At 47.6% G+C, this 18,995-nt stretch overlaps 1 protein-coding gene across 1 annotated transcript in view; it reads left to right on the top strand.

The window, feature by feature from the left end:
- Positions 1 to 18,995, top strand: part of LOC133775995 (glutamate receptor ionotropic, delta-1) — a 706,634-nt gene that overhangs the window by 571,178 nt on the left and 116,461 nt on the right. Inside the window, exons 9-12 of the mRNA XM_062214629.1 lie at positions 10,063 to 10,164; positions 11,439 to 11,636; positions 14,799 to 15,123; positions 16,239 to 16,377. Of these exons, the coding sequence (XP_062070613.1) occupies positions 10,063 to 10,164; positions 11,439 to 11,636; positions 14,799 to 15,123; positions 16,239 to 16,377 (764 nt within the window). The remainder of the gene's footprint in view (positions 1 to 10,062; positions 10,165 to 11,438; positions 11,637 to 14,798; positions 15,124 to 16,238; positions 16,378 to 18,995) is intronic.

Genomic DNA, 18,995 nt, shown 5'->3' with positions numbered 1-18,995 from the left:
CCAATGGAAAAAGGAAGATCTTTCTCTCTCTTTCTCTCTCTGTCTAACTCTGCCTGTCAAAAAAAACCAATGGTTTCCTGTCTGTGTGAAACAATTCAAACATTAAAGGATTATATTGTGCAAGAGGTGAACATTCCATGTGATTGCATTACTCTACCCAATGCTAGGAACAGCCACCTATTACTACTTTTGTGGTTTAGGCATGTACATGCACCATCTCACAAAAAGAAATCAGAGTTTAAAAAGCTGAACCTACTGTGTGTGTGTATGTGTGTGTGTGTAATGTTATGTAAGCTGTTTGTCCCATGCACACAATGAAGCTACTTGCAGGTAAAACTGCACTTACATTCTTCTAAATCTCAAGCAAGAATGTTTCTAGTTCTTTGAGGTTGGTAGACAATTTCTTGCCTACTTCATGGCCTCTAGCTCCATGGTCAAAATGCAATCACCCAGAGGCAGTAATATCAGCCAAGGATTTATTTTGGAATTCCCTGCCTTTAATCATTAGTACCCCTCCTTAGCACATGGCTCCATATCTTCAAAATAATTATAGCTATCTCAGGTTTATTTAGGTGAATTATCTTCAATAAATTCCCTCAGTTGAGGTTTGATCACTTCTAACCAATGGATACAGTATCACCAGGAGATTCAAGGTATAGGACACTTCCATTGTCCCCAACAGTATCTGTTTCCTCTTTGCATTAGATACCCTGTGCCCAGTTGCAGTTCCAGGCAACCTATAATCTGCTTCCAGTCCCTAGAATATGGCCTTTGCAAAAATGTCATAAAAAGAGATCATAAATTACACCATCTTTTGCATCTGTCTATATTCACTTGGCCTATTTCTTTTGTAACTTATCCAAGTTTTTACACATGACAGCATCTTGGGTGTTTTTTTGCTGAGTAGGGTTTTGTTGTATCAATAAACTACAGTTTGTTTACCCATTTACCAGCTGATAAGTACTTAGACACATTGTCTCCTTTGGCTATTACAAATAAAATTGCTATGTAGACATTGTATGGATGTATTTTATATGAGGGAACTTTAAAAATTTCATGGATGGGGCCAGCACTGTGGCATAGTGGGTAAAGCCGCCGCCTGTGGTGCCAGCATGCCATATGGGCACCGGTTCCAGTCCCAGCTGCTCCACTTCTGATCCAGCTCTCTGCTATGGCCTGGAAAGCAGTAGAAGATGGCCCAAGTCCTTGAACCTCTGCATCCATGTGGGAGACCTGAAAGAAGCTCCTGGCTCCTGGCTTCGGATCAGTGCAGCTCCAGCCATTGCAGCCATCTGGGGAGTGAACCAGTGGATGGAAGACTTCTCTCCCCCTCTCTCTGCCTCTGTCTCTCTATAACTGCCTTTCAAATAAATAAATAAAACTTTAAAAAAAGTTTCATGGAAAGATAGAATTAAATGATACTTATTTTGGTGCAGAAAATGTTGAATTTTATGCATAATTTTTCATAATATGCTTCTTTCTTGAATTTTCTGAAAACCTTTCATGTGTATGAAGTTCAAATTTTTCCCCAAGTATATACTTTTGGTTTCACTTCATGAATGTTTTGATGACCTTTTGTGTCTCCATTATATAAATGGCCAGAGATGGACTGGTTGGGTCCATGGCAGGTATATGTCTACCTGTGGAAGAAGTTTCCCAGCCCTGCTGCAGAGTGACTGCATATTTTGCCTTCCAGATCCTCAGCAACACTTGATAAAGTCAGTCTCTGATCTTAGCCATTCTGTTCACATTCAGTATTATCTCCTGGTAACTTTATTTTGCATATTCCTGATGACTCATGATGCAGAGCATATATATTTCCGTGTGCATATTTCCTTTGGAGAAATAAGTTCATTATTTCTAAAAATTGGATGCATCTTATCACTGAGTTGTAAGTTTTCTTCTTAGATACCTGACACACGTCTGAGACTGGGAATGTGCGAGTGGGATCCTCTCCCCTGACTGTGGGCTGCTGTGTTCTCTTTTGCTTTCTCCCACTCCACTTGCTGGAGACCTGGTGGAAAAGTGTGGCTGAATGGGGGTTCCTCCCTAGGTGCTGGAGCTCCTGGGGACTCTCACTGTCCTGCTGGACCACCCGTGCCCTTCCTTTGCTAAAATTCCACATTATTTTCCCTCCTGTTTACTTTTGTAACAGCCACTTCTAGGGACCCACGCTGAGCAAAAAGGAAACCTTTCTGATGTCCTCTCTCCCTGGAGGGCAGAGATGATCTGGTGACTGCAAGTCTCTTAGGAGCTGACTTTTCGTTGTTGTTAAATAGGTTGTTGGCGATTAACTAGCTATTTTCTTGTGGTGGAAATCAGTACAACATCTTCCTGCTGCTTTCTGTATCTTAAGCAGAAGAGGGGATGCCCCCATCTTCACTCAACATGACAGAAAGTCTCCTTTGCTGGTGCTGATGAATCTGTCAGTACTTCTAGCCCAGGGAGCCCGTTGTGCCCTGGTCTTCTGGAGACTGGAGCCTTGGAGTTAGGTATGCCTGTTGGCTTCCTCGTGCATGATCCAGATGCCAGGGCTCAAAGCATTTCTGCTCAGGTGTCACCTGCTCCTCGCCAGCACTGCAGGGGGAGTCTCTTTCTCCCATCCTTGCTAAGGGTTTTTCATGAAGCCCCAAGCCTGACAGCTCCCCTGGCCTATTTCACTTTTCTTCAGTTCTTTACAGCTCTGCCCTCTGGAAATGCAGCCCTTGTTCTGCTGGGGCTTGTTTTAAGTTAGTACAGCTTTCATCAAATGCTTGATTCCCTTTGCAGACAGACTTGGCTGAGAGGGAGACGTCCAGTCCTCCCCCTAGCACAGTGAGTCCCCCCATCCTGTGCTGAGTGGTTCCAGCCATTTCTCAGCAGGTATATATAGACTTCGTACAGTGTATATAGACTTGCTGCAGTGTATATAGCCTTGGTGCAGTGTATATAGCCTTGGTGCAGTGTATATAGCCTTGGTGCAGTGTATATAGACTTGATGCAGGTGTATATAGACTTGGTGCTGACTGCCAACTTCTGTGATTCTTAACCTCCAAAGCCTTGCCTTAGTGGCACCAATATGCTGGAATTCCCCAAAGGAACTTTCAAATTAAACCTTACTTCAGGAACTCTGGCAACCAATGTTAGTGCTGTACCCTCAGAGGCTTAGCTTCTCTTTCTGAGATGCTGCATCTGTGTCTAAAACATGTTATCCTTGCTTTTAGCCAAAGCTAATACTTGCAGTCAACTGTCTGCCATCAGGGCTGGCTGAATGGTCAATCAAACTGACTCATGACAGGAGCCTCCCCTTCACCCCATCCCCATCTAGCACAGTGATCCCTTGAAATGCACACTGTGCCCATTTTGTTTTCCAGTGCAAATGGATAAGGGAGCAAAATGCAATAGAGGGCTTATTATGCACTTGATAATGAACCCCCATGGTCATCATTCCTGAAGCCTGTGTCCCGACAGAGGCCACCTACACTCAGCTGACACAGTCGCTGGCTGCTGAGGGTGCGGTTCACATGGGACTTCAGCGATGGCCCTGGGGTCAGACACTCAGGGTCATAACAATGTCACCTCACGTGCTCAGTGCTCTCTTACCTGAGACAAGCTGTACACTCCACTCAGCTCTGAAAGTATAACAGACAATTTGAGCAAAGTAACCCCTTCCCTACCTCCCTACCTCCCTTTCTTCCTTCCTTCCCTCCTCTCTCCAGGAATTGGCAAGGCTGCATATGAGGGGTCTTCAAAAAAAGTTCATGGAAAAAAAAAAAAACTATGCATGGATTCCATTTTTTTTTTTGCACCAAAATAAACTTCTCTTTTAATCCCATTTTCCATGAATTTTTCCAGGTTCCCTGATGTATGACGCAGGTCTTATTCCATCTCTGAGCTGTAAGGCAGCTGGATTGTCTCCTCTCGTCATCTTCCATCCCCAAGAAGAGACAATGGCACTGCCGCTAGGTCACAGATCACAAAGCTCTATCTTCCAAAAGAGGCCTGGCCCACTTAGAGTTACTAGCCCTGCCTTTCTTAAGGGCAGGCCACAGAGTCCCAAATCCCTGTAACTTCCAACATGAAGAACACCCCGCTTAACTCAGGAAATACATTTTCCTGAGGCCAGTGATTTATGAAATCTATTCTCTGATTGGCTGATCTCCTGAAGAGTTGTTTGTCATAATCAGATTTGGAAAGCATACATCTCCTTCCAAGTGATGATTGTGCCGTCACCTCTGGCTCTACCCACATTTCTGGCCCGGTCAGGGCAGATCGCAGCCATGAATGAAAACCATAGCTGTCTTATCAAATACAAGCAGTGCTCGTTTAGTTTAACAGTGCTGGAAATTAGTTTTTCAGGCACTGATCTTGACAGGTCAGCTGTCAAAAGTGGGTGTCTGTGGCCATAAATTCATCGATCCCATAAACATCGTTCTGTCTGCAAAGTACAAGAAGTCAGAGTAGATGCACATGTGTACAAATGGAACGCTCTGGAGCCATATGACGAAGAGTCAGGACTTCCGTGGGTAAAAGGTTTTCCTGGCTTCCCGTTTATCATGCCTCTCTGCCCCATTCAGCTTTTATTGACTGAAATATTTTCTGTGGCATTGCAAGCAGGGAGCACCAGTGTTCTTGGGACACAGGTGAGGGCACAATCTCTCCTAATGTTGCCTGCTGTGTGGTTGGGAATACATTTAAAGGCTGCATTACAAACAAAAATTTCCACTGGATTCCCTCCTCTGAATTATGCTTTTCTCTGTCCTGTTCCAATATAATGGGTGCTCAGAGGGATGGCTTCATTCAGAAATGATGCAGGTTGGTTAGTCTTTAGAACTGGGTGAGAGCACAGAACTTCCTGGAAGCAGGAAGATTCGCGCAGCCTGGGGCGCTCAGCTTCGTCCAGATGTGAGGGAATAATAAAGTCTCCTGCCCAACATGCAGTATCCCGAATCCGGGAACACAGCTGCACTTTGATGTGTTGGAAAGGCAGAATTTGGGTTTTGCTTTGAAGTAGTTTTTCTTTCTTTGTCAGGGTGCAGGATGCCCAACGGCCAGGTAGAGAGATGCTTGCATTGAAACAAAACAAAAAATAACTAAGTCCCGAGCACTTTCAGACAAAAAGATAAGGATGATGACAGCTTTAGAGGAACCTTTTTTTTTTTTCCCACCTCTCATCAAATTCCACTTTTTTTTTTTTTTTTTTTTTTGACAGGCAGAGTGGACAGTGAGAGAGAGAGAGACAGAAAGGTCTTTCTTTTTTCCATTGGTTCACCCATCAATGGCCGCTGCAGCTGGCGCACCATGCTGATCTGAAGCCAGGGGCCACTTGCTTTTTCCTGGTCTCCCATGCGGGTGCAGGGCCCAAGCACTTGGGCCATCCTCCACTGCCTTCCCGGGCCACAGCAGAGAGCTGGACAGGAAGAGGAGCAACTGGGACAGAATATGGTGCCCTGACCAGGGCTAGAACCCTGGGTGCCGGCACCGCAGGTGGAGGATTAGCCTATTGAGCCGTGGCGCTGGCCCCACTTTGTTTTAAAAGCCGCTCTTGCATCAGGGTCGTCTGAATATTAACTGAGATGCTTTGGTGCTGTCATTCTTAGTGGAAAAACTTTGCCTGTCCTCACGCATCTAGGTTTCAGCTCTAACTGCCTCCCTATCCCTGCTACAACAGGTTTATGGAGCCTTTCTCCAGTGTGGAGGGGTCTTAAATAAGAGACGCTGGTTGAATCTGCAGTAGGAGTGCACCCCCAGGCCACAGCTCCTTGGCACCAGAGCACTGATTTTGTGAGTTCTGACTCTCACGTTGGCCTTGGGGTACCGGCAGATCGCTTGACTCCTTTTGTACCCTTGACATTTGCCTCTCGTAGAAGTGCATGTGATAAAGGTTTTGTTTAATCACCTATGCCAGTTATTTTTATCCAAGGCTTATTTTTCTTCTTGTGAAAGGAATGAGAAACTTGTTAAAACCCAGAGGAGCATAAAGAAGGGAATGATGGTTATTCCTAATTCCACCTACCACGTGTAACACATGCTTCCTGTATCTTATTTTAACATATCCCTTCCTCTTTTTACTATTGCTTTTGTTTTATTTTTTTTTAAGCACCATTAATGCTACACAGGTCATGCGGTTTTACAATCTGCTTCTTTACTTTGTGTTTCTTAATTAAGCTATTTTATAATAGATTATTTCAAAATTCTTTTCTCCTGTGAACAGCCCCTCAACTTGGTAAGCAGGGAAGATGGTTTTCTTCCATTTTATAGATAAGAAAATGGAATCTCAGAGCAGTTTAATTAATTGAACAAATATTTGTGGACTTGCCTTCACTGTTTCTAACGCTGTGCTTCCCAGGGAAAGGGTGAAAGCAAGGAGCAGAGATCTGTAGGCTCACACACACCTACTTATTCCCAGCTTCCCGTTTCCTTCCCCAAAGCTACACAAGTGTTAGAAGCAAATCTTGGAGAGAAGGATGTGGTGTTTGGTGCATGGTGGACAGGAATGAACAAGGCACGTCTGAGCTGCAGAGCCTGAGAGACCAGATGGCTTAGGAAGATGGGGTTTTGACCCAGAGAACAGAGCAAGGAAGCTGGGTCCCACAGCTGCCTCACAGACTCAGCACCAGAGATGATTTCTACTGCAGGTTGAGTGACACATTCATTAGTCATAATCAGTGTGGTCAGTGTGATACAGTAATGTTAACACCTCAACGACAGAGAGTGGGGCATATGGACATCTCTGCACGACTTCTACAACTTTTCTGTAAATCCAAACTACTCCAAAGTGAAAGCTTATTTGCAAAAAACCCACACAGATGATTAAGGGGTGGGCGTTTGGCCTAGTCACTAAGATATTGGTGAAGTTGCCTGCATCCCATATTGGAGTGAGTGGGTTCGAGACCTGACCCTGACTCCTGACTCCAGCTTTCTGCTAATGCAGACCCCGGGAGGTGGTGGTGATGGATCAGATGACTGGGTCCCTGCCACCCCAGTGGGCGACCAGACTGATCCCAGGTCGGAGCTTTTGTGAGCATCTGGGGTGTGAACCAGTGAATGAATTTTCTCTCTCAAGTAAATACTTAATTCAGATCATTAAGCATTTATCAGATCCCGAGGAACAGAACTGGAGCTCCAGGCAGAAGGAGCTGAAGCCCAGGTCAGGAGGGAATATGGTGTGCTGTAGCTGTACAAAGTGAAGTGAGGCTGAGGACCGTGGCTGGCCTGGGATTGGGAAGACCTTTCTTTAACTGGCATAGTTCGTGTTTGAGTTTGCTTCCTGTAAAGGCACCCATCAGCGTAGCACAAGGCTGGAAGAGAGAGAGAGAGAGAGTGGGTTAATGAGACCAGTGAGGAGGCTGTTGGAAGGTTTGAGGCAGAGGAGCTGCCACCTGGAGCCAGGCAGTGGCTGGAAGCTTCTTAGAGCCGAGCTAGCACCCTGGCAGCACAGGGCTCCATGCCAACGCCTTCTTCCTGCTTCCATTCTCCATCATGCTTGATGCAATCCTGGTAGACGGGCAGGTAAAGCCTGGCTGATCAAGCACAGCCCTGCTTCTTTTGCTTGTCTAAACCAGAGCATCAAGGGGCCAGCATGCTCCTTCCTTGTGCAGGGGTCCAGAGTGGGAAACATTTGGCACCAGGTGTTAGGAACTCGGATCCTGGCGTGGGACAGTGCGTCCAGACTCTGAACTCGGAAGCCAGCATTAAGAAACAGCCACCTCCACTATCAACTTGTGAGCCATTGAGATGCTCAAAGAGACCTTCAGAACTCCACCCAGACCTGGAAGGGTAGCAGAACACACATGAGGGTTAAGCAGCTCCAGTACCTGGACTGAGCAGTTAGGGGGTGCACACCATTATGTCATGGTGAACACACACCATCCCTGCCCCCTGAGTCCCCACTGAGGTATCCAAAGAAGGCAGAGAATCAATCCCTTCGCTCTCCTCCTCGGAATGTGTCGTCCTCGGAATGTGTCGTCTTCCCTCTGACTGTCTCTGTAACCCAGCTGCAGGAATCAACTTGAGGTCTTAGGACTCTTTCTTTAGAACGAGTGGAGAAGCAGCCATGTTTCTTCCCACCGTACCAGTTCCCAGAGTCTGGTGTCATCACCATCTTGATGTCCTCGACCAGAGTTCTGGGTAGATTTTTTTTTTTTTTTGACAGGCAGAGTGGACAGAGAGAGAGACAGAGAGAAAGGTCTTCCTTTGCCGTTGATTCAGCCTCCAATGGCTGCCGCGGCCGGCGCACTGTGGCCGGCACACCGCGCTGATCCGAAGGCAGGAGCCAGGTGCTTCTCCTGGTCTCCCATTGGGTTCAGGGCCCAAGCACTTGGGCCATCCTCCACTGCACTCCCGGGCCATAGCAGAGAGCTGGCCTGGAAGAGGGGCAACCGGGACAGAATCCGGTGCCCCGACCAGGACTAGAACCCGGTGTGCCGGCGCCACTAGGCGGAGGATTAGCCTGTTGAGCCACGGCGCCGGCCCTGGGTAGATCTTAACTTGCTTTCACTGGAATGCTTTCCAAAATAATCTGCTGGTTGGGGGGAGGGGGAGCTCTTCAGCGTGCATGGCCACACTCTTAACTAAAATCGCATTCGTCACTGCTAGACATCCTGCAAGGAGAGAGCTGTCTTGGTAGGTGTCATGTCCAAAGTGACAGTAGGAATGGTCATTGAGGTTCTGGACCTCATAGCCAGGGCTCAGTGTGCAGACCCTGCAGCCAGTGCCAGAGCTGTGGGTGGTGCTGGGAGAGTACTCGTGTCCTCCTGTGGAGATGCTGATGGCTCCACTAGGTCCTGCAGTGTCCGAGGAGTATTTCTGCTGCTCAGGTCAACTAGGGGTGTTTGGGGTCTTCCCTGGCAAAGAGTAGGCACTGTGCATGGCTGTCTGATCCTTACATAAATGGTGATCCATGGAGCAGCAGCAAGCAGCAGCACCCAGGAGCTTGTTAGACAGAAATAATCTCCAAGGCTAGAATCAGAAAGTGCACCTGAACCCCCTGAGTGATTTATCTGTGCATCACAGTTTGAGAATTACTGGTTCAACCTACAGCAGTGGCTCACAATCCTGGCTGTGTGTAGCCACCATATCTAGACCACAATATCTAAATCACTTAGATCAGAATCTCTGGAGGTGGGGTCTAGTCTTCAGGGTATTAAAGAGCTCCCTGAGAGATCCTACTATGCAGCCAAGCCAAGGATTCCAGAAGGGCATGACAGGACCGTTCCAAAGGCATGGATATTACCCTAAGGCTCTGATTTAGTTGCTTGGAAGTGAAGCCAGTATGTTCTGTATTTTCTCTCACCTGTATCCAGTTTATAGTTGAGAATCATTGACCAAAGAGGTGGCCATTTTTGCTCAGGCCCTGCAGGGATGCAGGGCTGAGGAGAGCAGTCCGGGAAACAACTGTGTCTCCTCTGTTGTTTCCGAGCGATGGCAGAGTCTTCACCACCTTAGGGTGCCTGGCACAGTTGCATTGAGCCACTGCACATACCCAGGAAGTGCAGAAGGATGTGGCACACACACAGAATATTTGTTGTGCTCTCCCCCTCTGCTGCCTATCTGATGGCGTTTACACTACAGAGAAAACATGCAGAGAGCTCCTGGCCCTGTTTGCAGTAGGCACCTGGGTGCAAGAGAAGCTGCACACTTGGGCTTTTGTTACTTGCTTTACTGCTGAGCCCCAGCCTGCCTGTGGCGGAGGCAATGGTTTAATTTAAGTCCCTGTGGCCCAAGAAAGTCAAAGGAGTGATTAAAGGAAGAGGAGACTTTGTGGGAGACAAAGTGACACAGCCTCTGTGTGCAGACAGAATACAATTGGGACATAAACATTTGTCCTAGTGACAAGCTCTTCCCAACTGCTTGCATTTTGGGGATACCAGCAGTCCCAGTGGCCTGGGTGAGCTGATGGAGGCAATGGACCTCTCTGTTCTCCTTTACAACTGCAGGATGGATCTGGGTCTCTGGGAAGCCCACAGAGCTGCTGCCCACCTCCCTGCCTGACTCAGGTTCCCAGTTTAGGAAACGTGTTCCTAAGGTATGCGCAGATGCCTGTCCCATGTGTCTGTGTCTCACACTCCCTCTTCTCCACAGTTGGCAACGTGGGACTCGGAGAAAGGCCTGAATGGCAGCCTACAGGAGAGGCCCATGGGCAGCCGCCTCCAAGGACTGACTCTCAAAGTGGTGACTGTCTTGGTAGGATCACGGGGATATTCTGGAAGCTTAAGGCTGCTGTCTGTTTAGGGCTGTGTTTGGAGAGAAAGGGGATCTTGAGGAGCAAACTGAGCCTTTCATTCAAATAACTGTGTGAAAGGATAAGACTCCAAGGGAGGTCCCTAAACTGCTCTAGAGCAGGGGCCCTGCATCCCGATCCACCACTGACCTCGAGAGGGCGCTCTGCCACTCCTTTGCTCCTTGGGCGTCAACAGGGTCTTGACTGACTGGCTGCTGGTCTTCAGGTGAGTGGTGCTGGCAGCCGTGGTCCCCAGAAAGGTGCTGGGAGGAGGAAGTTCTTTCAGCCCCCAGCATCTGGGTGGCCCACATGACACAAACTTCCTGATGAAGCCCACTTGCTAGTTCCTTGTTCCAGCATCCTTGTCCTGGAATCACAGACTTTTGCATTTCTAAGAGACTTCAGATTTACCCCTTACTAGCTGGGTTGGACATGGGCCAGATGTTCCCCTTGGTCCCAGCAGGCCCAGAAGCCCCTGGTGTTTCTGCAGACTCTGAATGTGCCTTGCATCTTATTTTCCCGACAGCACTAAATTAATGAGATATAGGCCCTGCCACCCTTTGCCCAAAGCTCCTTCTTGTTCCGTTTCCTGCAAGAAGGAAGGGGAGTGGGGGTGGGGGAGAGGCTGGGCTGCCTTCCAGGGGGCCACCTGCTCCACACATGACACAGCACAAAATGTGTGGGTGTGCACACAGCACAGCTTTGGGCTCAGAACCTGTGGATTTTAACTCGAGCCTACCCTTTCACTTACAGCATGACCTTGGCTGGTTCATCAGCATCTATTTTCTAGTACAAGCTGATAGATAAAATACGGTCTTCTCTCAATTTAATATCTCAGATCTTTATTGCCATTTATTATCCTGGATGAGAAGTGTCACATGTCTTATGTAGGTCTCCTAAAATTATGGCATTTCCTAAGGTCAGAGTGTGTTACAAATGAAAGTAGGAAAATGAGGGCTGTTATTCTACGAGTTGGGGTTTGGGCACAGCCCGTGATGACGTCACACAGGACAGGTAAATTTGCATGGCTGTGTGTTGACCTGCTGATTGGGGTGATTGTGCTGCACACTGTTCCGTGATTGCCCATAAACTTCTTTTAGAAAAGGGCAGAGGAGTTCAGCCTCCAGGTCACAATTGGGTAAATACTAACAATTCAAGTTAGGATTCCTAGATGGGTCTGTCGGACCGTACCCCAGATGTGGGTGTTAATGAAGATCGTTCATTCTGCTGTTCCCAGGAAGAACCTTTCGTGATGGTGGCTGAGAACATCCTTGGGCAGCCTAAGCGTTACAAAGGGTTTTCCATCGATGTCCTGGACGCGCTGGCCAAGGCTTTGGGCTTCAAGTATGAGATTTACCAGGCCCCCGATGGCAGGTACGGTCACCAGCTCCACAACACCTCCTGGAACGGGATGATCGGGGAGCTTATCAGCAAGGTAGGTCCCACAAGCTGGTTCATGACAAGGGGTCCCCTGGTGTGCCCCTGGGTGGCCTTGCAACTTGGCCATTATGCTGTTGGTCCAGCTAAACAGTCCGGTTACCCTCCTCTGCACCTGTGATTGCTCTGTTACCTTCTCCTCCCCCAGTGCTCTGTGTCTCCCTCCCTAACCATTGCTCTCAGCCCTTGCAAGCTCACCCACCATGCCTACCCTGTAGCACTCCTGTCAGGAGACCCACCCCCCTTTCTGGGGCTGAAACAGGAACCTAGTGCCCACCAGGGGCACTGGGAGTGCCCTTTCTCCTCTTGCCCGGAGACCACAGCAGATTACATGCATGCTGCCACTTGCATAAGCATGAGTGTGTGTGACTGTTCTGCATGGCCGTGTGTCTGTGGTGTGACATCCCCAGCCCTGCATACTTGTTTCAGATCTTTACCTTTTGTCCCTCCTGCAGCACCTGTGTCCTCATGGGAACTCGGGGCTTGAGGCCAGTCCCTCTCATCCCCAGCCTTGCGTCTGGATTCTAGGGACCTGTCAATCTTTTCCCCACAGTCACTTCTGACAGTGGCATTGGACTCATTCTTTTGACACACACACGTTGACAATTGTGTACTGTGCTGTAGACAGCGCTGGACTCGCAGTGTGTAGACTCCCTGCTCCCATGCACCTTGCTAGTATCTCACATTAGTCACTGTAACTGTCATGCCTGCCCTCCCCAACCCGGACCACAGCTTGTTTTGCTTTGGACTCTTTGGGGTCTTTACTTCCCAAACACTGGCTCTTTGCTTTTTAAATGTATAAAGGTAGGCACTAGGCCTGGGATCACTCCAATTTCCCTTTATCTTTTCTGAGAAACAAATTTATTGTGGGGAAATTCAGATACTATGTAAGTTAGCCATTTTAGATGTCAATGCAATGATTTGAGTAACTGTACTGAGTGTGCAACCATCTCTGTAATCTACTTTGAGAGCTCTGCTATAATCCCACTGCGGGCTCCCATACCGATTTACAGTTACTGCCATTCCCGCCCCCAGCCCAAGGCAACCACTAATCTACTTTCCATCTCTGCTGAGTTGCGGTTGTGACATTTCATACAAATGCACTCATGCAATATATGGTCTCTTGCCTCTGGCTCTTCCACTTAGCCCGTGCATTTGAGTCTATCCTGCTCAGATGTTTCGGGGCCTACCTGGCACTGCAGCCTCCCCTGCCTAGTACATCCTCTGTGGCTGACCACATAGAGACCCTCTCTTCCCTTCATCCCTCATGCATCCATGCTCCCAATGTCCTGTTGCATCCAAGCCCTGAATTGGTTCTGTTCTTTGCCTTCTTAACTCCAATAGCCAGGCTGCTGCATTCAAGTAGAGAAGAAAATCATGAATCTGTTAGATGAGGGTCTGAGCTTTGCTCTCCAACCTCAGCTGCGCCTCTGTGCAACTCAATTCCCAAACTTACCCTTTGTGGGTCCCCTTGGCCACATCCCTCAAAGACCTCTTCCAAAGCTCTCCTAGAGCTCCCTAATGATCCTCCATCCTCCTCTTATATTGGGAGAAGGAAATTGAGACTTCTGGTCATGAAATTAACTTTTACTCCTTATCAAATGCATACATATCTGCTGGCACCTGCCCTCCCCTCCATAGGGGAGTATTGCCCACCCAGTCCTGCCATGGGGGGAGTGTCTCTCTCCTATCAACGGTCAACCCCTCCACCTCTGTCATGAGTTGATTCGCTAGTGTGTCCTGTAGACCTTACTTACCCTAGAGTGTAAACCTACCCTTAAATATGCTCCAAACTCTCCCAACCCTAAGAGGCAACACCTGGATATTGGGTTTCTGGGAAGAGAGGCAAGAACCAGAGATGAAAAATGTGACAAGTGTAAGAGGAGTGCTTGAACGAAGTCCCCTCCCACATCTTGTGTCCTCTGTACTCTAGATGGTGTTGGATGTTGGTTTATCCGCACTTCTAAGCCACACATTCAATCTTGTAAAATCCTTTCCCCCACTTTGACACATGGGTCAAACCAGTGGTCAGGATTGGCTGTTCAAAAACTCACCATAATCACTGTTGATGCCTCCTACCTCGAGGTCCCAGAGCCAAGATCAAAGTGATGACCATGGCTCTCAGCACTCTAACAGCCACAGCAAACTAGACCACATTGCCCGCCTCCCTCTCCTCTAGGCAGTGAAGCTCCTAACCTCTCCCAGACATGGCAGCCTCATCTCCAGTCCAGGTCCATCCTAATGGAGCATTTTTCTGTTTTTACAATGAAGCCACTTTTGGAAGCAGAACTCTCAGGGGACATTTTGAGGTCACAGTAGGGCAAGTGCAGAGAAACCCTTCACAGTATGGTTTGGGTACAGGAAAAACCAGCTCATGTGTCTGCAGGCCGTGAGATAGGGAATGGTGGGAAACAGAAACCAGTAGATGACCCTTTATTCCTAGGGAGTTTTACTTTGCATATAAAACAATCCGGTCCCCGGCCAGCGCCATGGCTCACTAGGCTGATCCTCTGCCGTTGGTGCTGGCACCCCGGGTTCTAGTCCTGGTTGGGGTGCTGGATTCTGTCCTGGTTGCTCCTCTTCCAGTCCAGCTCTCTGCTGTGGCCCGGGAAGGCAGTGGAGGATGGTCCAAGTGCTTGGGCCCTGCATCCACATGGGAGACCAGGAGGAAGCACCTGGCTCCTGCCTTTGGATCGGTGCAGCACGCCGGCTGTAGCAGCCATTTTGGGGGTGAACCAATGGAAGGAAGACCTCTCTCTCTCTCTTTCTCTCTCTCTCTCACAAACTCAGCCTGTCATAAAATAAATAAATAAATAAATAAATAAATAAGTAAAAATTTAAAAAACCAATCCAGGCCCCAAATGTTAGCAGAAATCTCCATTGAGCAGCTCACCATCTAATTGCTGAAGTCTTTTCGAAAAGAGAGGGATCGGTGTGGTGATGGTGTTTGGGGAAGCTGGGTGGAGACTGGCCCTGCTCTCTAGGGGAAATTTGGATAACCCTGGAAGAAGAGAGGAGAGGCAACAGCAGACAGCGCAGTGTTGGACTTGACCTTATAGGGTGCAGAGCCGCAGGGTGTCAACCCTCAAATCCGCTTCCTCTGCACAGAAGCCCTGGAGGGGCGGGGGTGCGTGGACTGAGGAGCTGGTTTGCCTTTCAGAGAGCAGACGCGGCCATCTCCGCCATCACCATCACCCCCGAGAGGGAGAGCGTCGTGGACTTCAGCAAGCGGTACATGGACTACTCAGTGGGGATCCTCATGAAGAAGCCGGAGGAGAAGATCAGCATCTTCTCCCTGTTCGCGCCCTTTGACTTCGCGGTGTGGGCCTGCATCGCGGCCGCCATCCCTGTGGTGGGGGTGCTCATCTTTGTGCTGAACCGGATCCAGGCCGTGAGGGCGCAGAGTGCCGCCCAGCCGCGACCGTCCGCCTCCGCCACCCTGCACAGCGCCATCTGGATCGTGTACGGAGCCTTCGTGCAGCAAGGTACCTGCCTGTCTCCTGGCCTTGGTTAACCCTGAGGACCTGGAAGGACTTTTCCCTGTGGGCACTGTTCTTAGAAATAACTTCACCCAGTCATTTTAAATGCAATTCGATTTCATCTCTAGCACACTCCTAATATCACACTGCCCCAATTTCTCTATGTGATATCAGATTGAAACGGAAAAAAATGATGACAAAGAACTCAACTTCAGATCCTGATTCTCCCCGTTATGTAAGATTAACTTTGGAGTTCTGCCTTGAGCGTCTCTCCCCTCCCACCTTTGATTGCTAGGCACATGAGGTTGTCAGGAGAAACCCTGCATCTTGTTTAAATTTGCACTCATAATGGGGGAAAAATAATCCCGATAGTACTGCAGTCTGCTAGGCATTCTCCTCTGCTTGAGGGTTCTGCACTGTGCAATCTGGGGTGGAAAAGGACAAATTGCAAAGTTCCTAATGTGAGTCGTGGTCCTGTTTTTACCCTGGCGAAAGCTTTTCAAGGTTATATAAGGAGAATAAGTGGGCAGTGAGACGCTTTCCTCTGCTACCACCTAAGGGACCAAGGAGAAATAATTGGCCTGAAAGAGGCAGCTTCTCCCCGAAAGTTACTTGCAATGATTTCTGAGAATCCTGGGAAAAAGTCTTCTAGTGAGGGCTGAATATTAATAGAAGTCATAGGGTCCATCTCATTCCTTGGTTGAAAAGAAAGCTCTGGAACCCTCTGGGTAGACGCTCAGCCTGTATTTACAAAATCTCTGAGTCTACTCTGTGTGGATTTGGAATCGGGGGGGGGGGGAGCCAGCTTGGTTTGCTGCCCTAGGAGTTCTCAGCTCAGTGAGAAGGTTTTGGCATTCAGAATTCTGTCCCCGGTGTTGTGGCAAGCTTCTTATCTCTGCACAGCCCATCTGGACTCCTACATGTTCTGTGGTCCTTCATCCCATTCCAAGATCAGTAGCTGTAGATGCCTTGACCACTACCAGCACAGTTCCCCCATGCAGTGGGCAGTCCCTTCCCTGGTCCCCTGGCCTGGCCACAGGGCAGAGCAGGTCTCTGGGGAAGGGAGTGAAGCTCCCATCCCCCACCACCGCAGGCCAGTTCACCCTGCCTGCCTCCCGCAGGTGGCGAATCTTCCGTGAACTCCATGGCAATGCGCATCGTGATGGGCAGTTGGTGGCTCTTCACCCTCATCGTGTGCTCCTCCTACACGGCCAACCTTGCTGCCTTCCTCACAGTGTCCAGGATGGACAACCCCATAAGGTAAGCCTGTTCCTTCTTCTAGATCTAGAGTGACGTAAGACATGGTACAAACCTGTCCAGGGCTCTCAGATTTTGTGGATAGAACCTGAGGGCACAGAGAGACTCAGATCCTGGATCTGCAGTCGGATGACTAGAATCTTTCATGCCCAGAGAAGAGCTTCATTCTGTTGTATTTTGTTTCCTGTACAATTGCATAAATGTATAAATTCATATCTTTGAACTTTCAATGCTGCTTGAGAAAGTCAACAAATCAAACATTAAAATTAACAAATTAAATTTCCTCTGACATTTAAACTTGTTCACAGACATGTAAGCAAATTTTATCAATGTTTAGTTAAAATTAATTTAAGTCACAAGTCTAATATTTTTCAGATCTTCAAATACACAATGATTTAAAACATGCCAATTATCACAAAGAATGGAAAACTTATTTCACTTACATTTCAAAAATTTTTGAAACCAGGGCAGGCATTTGGCAAAGAGGTTAAGATGCTGTTGGGATGCCCACATCCCATATTGAGGAGCCCGAGTTTGAGTCCTGGCTGCACTTCTGGTTTCAGCTTTCTGCTGATATACATACACCCTGGGAGGCAGCAGGTGATGGCTCATGCACTTGGGTCTCTGCCATCCGCATGGGAGATCTGCATTGAGTTCCAGGCTCCAGGCTTTGGCCTGTCCCAGACTCAGTTACTGTGGGCGTTGTAGGAGTGAACCAGCAGATGGAGGATTCCTGCCCTTCATTGCCCACCTCTCTCTGCCTTTTAAATAAAATGAAAATACATAAATGAAAACTTTAAAAATTATTGAAACCAAGGACTCAAATGCTGTCTTCATTTTTACAAAATGTGAAAATGATGGCCTAGAAGAATGAGTTCAGTATGGATGGATGCCTCTTGGAAATGCTTTTATTTTATGATCAGACTCGGAAATGCACATTGAGAATGTGATTGCTGAAGTGGCCACAGCACAGATCTATTCCACACTCACTGCATTCTCTATGGGCTTCCATATGACCCCTCATTTGAGTCCCAGCTGGGATTTTCCGAGTCCCTGCCTTCGGTATCTTCTGTAATCCATCCTGCTCCATCATCACACCCATTCTGCATCGTGGCTCTCCTCAAGCCAGCCATACTCAGTGAGCTTCTCAAAGAGTTCAGACTCCTTGATCAGGGTTCAAGGTTAACTATGATATTATCTAGTGTCTGAATTAAACTGACCTTTTCACTGAGAGAATTGTAGATTCACGTGCAATTGTAAGAGACAATACAGACGGTCTTCCAGGATCCTTTACCCAGTTTCACCCAGCGGAAATATTTTGAAAAGTTAGTATTGTACCACTGCCAGGGTACTGACATTGATAGAATTGATGGATTTTATTCAGGCTTTCCCTCCTGTACACATCTGTGTACATGTGTGTGCATTTTGGTCTGTATGTGTATCTGTGTTCATTTGGTTCTGTAGGTCTGTGTGTATGTGTGCACTTGATTCTGTGTCTCTGTGTGTGTATGTATGCATTTGGTTCTGCGTGTCTCTCTGTGCCTCTGTATGCATTTGGTTTCTGTGTGCATTCGGTGAGTAGCCACCTCCACAGCACAGACACCGAGCAGTGCTATCACCACAGGAATCCCTTGTGTCATCCCGTGATAACCATACTTGCCTCGTTCCCAGTTCTTGCCCTCTCTTTCCATCCCTCACCATGACAATCTGTAATTGTCCTCTAATTATAAGTTTATGCTTCCAATTGTGTTATATAAATGGGTCATATCTTTTGGCTTTGGCCCCTTCAGCATACATACATTTGTCCAGCTTATTGTGTGTATTAACAGTTCATTGCTTTGTATTGATGAGTGGTATCCTGTGTACCACAGTTTGTTTAGTCACCCATTGAAGGACATATGGGTTGTTTCCAGTTCTTGGTAATTATGAATAAAGCTGCTATGAACATTTGGGTACACATTTTTGTGTGAACATAAGTTTTCATTTACATGTGATAAATATGCAGGAGTGCAATTGCCGGGTCATATGGTAATTACATGTTGAGTTTGGTTTTTAAAAAAAAAACTATCCAACTGCCTTCCACAGTGGCCATACCATTTTACATTTCTGCCAGCAGTGAGGGAGTGGTCCAGCTTCTCTGCATCTCTGCCAGCACCTGGTGTTGTGACTGTCTTTCCTTGGACCATGCTGGTAGGTGTGCAGCGCTGTCTTGTGCGGGTCTCATTTTGCATCTCCCTAAGGATTAATGATGCGGAGACCATTTCCTGTGCTCATTCCCTATCTGTGCATCCTGTTCAGGGAAATAGCTGCTTTTGTCTTTTGTTCATTTTCCAATGAGAGTGATTGATGTTTACTGTTTGAATTTGGGAAGTTTTTTATGTAGTTTGGATACGCATTGTCAGTGATTTGCAAATAAGTCCTACCATTCTAAGGGGTCTTTTCGACCCTTTAACAGAATCTTTACACAGAGAAGAGGTTTTAATTTTGATGAGGTTCAATTTAGAAACTTTTTTTTTAATGGATCCTGCTTTCGGTGTAAAATCTTTGCTTAGCCGGAGACTCTGAAGATTGTCTTGTGTTTTCTGCTCCCACCTAAATCTTTTAAATTTTTGTAGTTTTAC

Source organism: Lepus europaeus, chromosome 17 (genome assembly GCF_033115175.1).
Source record: "Lepus europaeus isolate LE1 chromosome 17, mLepTim1.pri, whole genome shotgun sequence".
Classification (NCBI taxonomy): Eukaryota; Metazoa; Chordata; class Mammalia; order Lagomorpha; family Leporidae; genus Lepus; species Lepus europaeus.
This window is presented reverse-complemented; position numbering and strand designations above follow the sequence as displayed.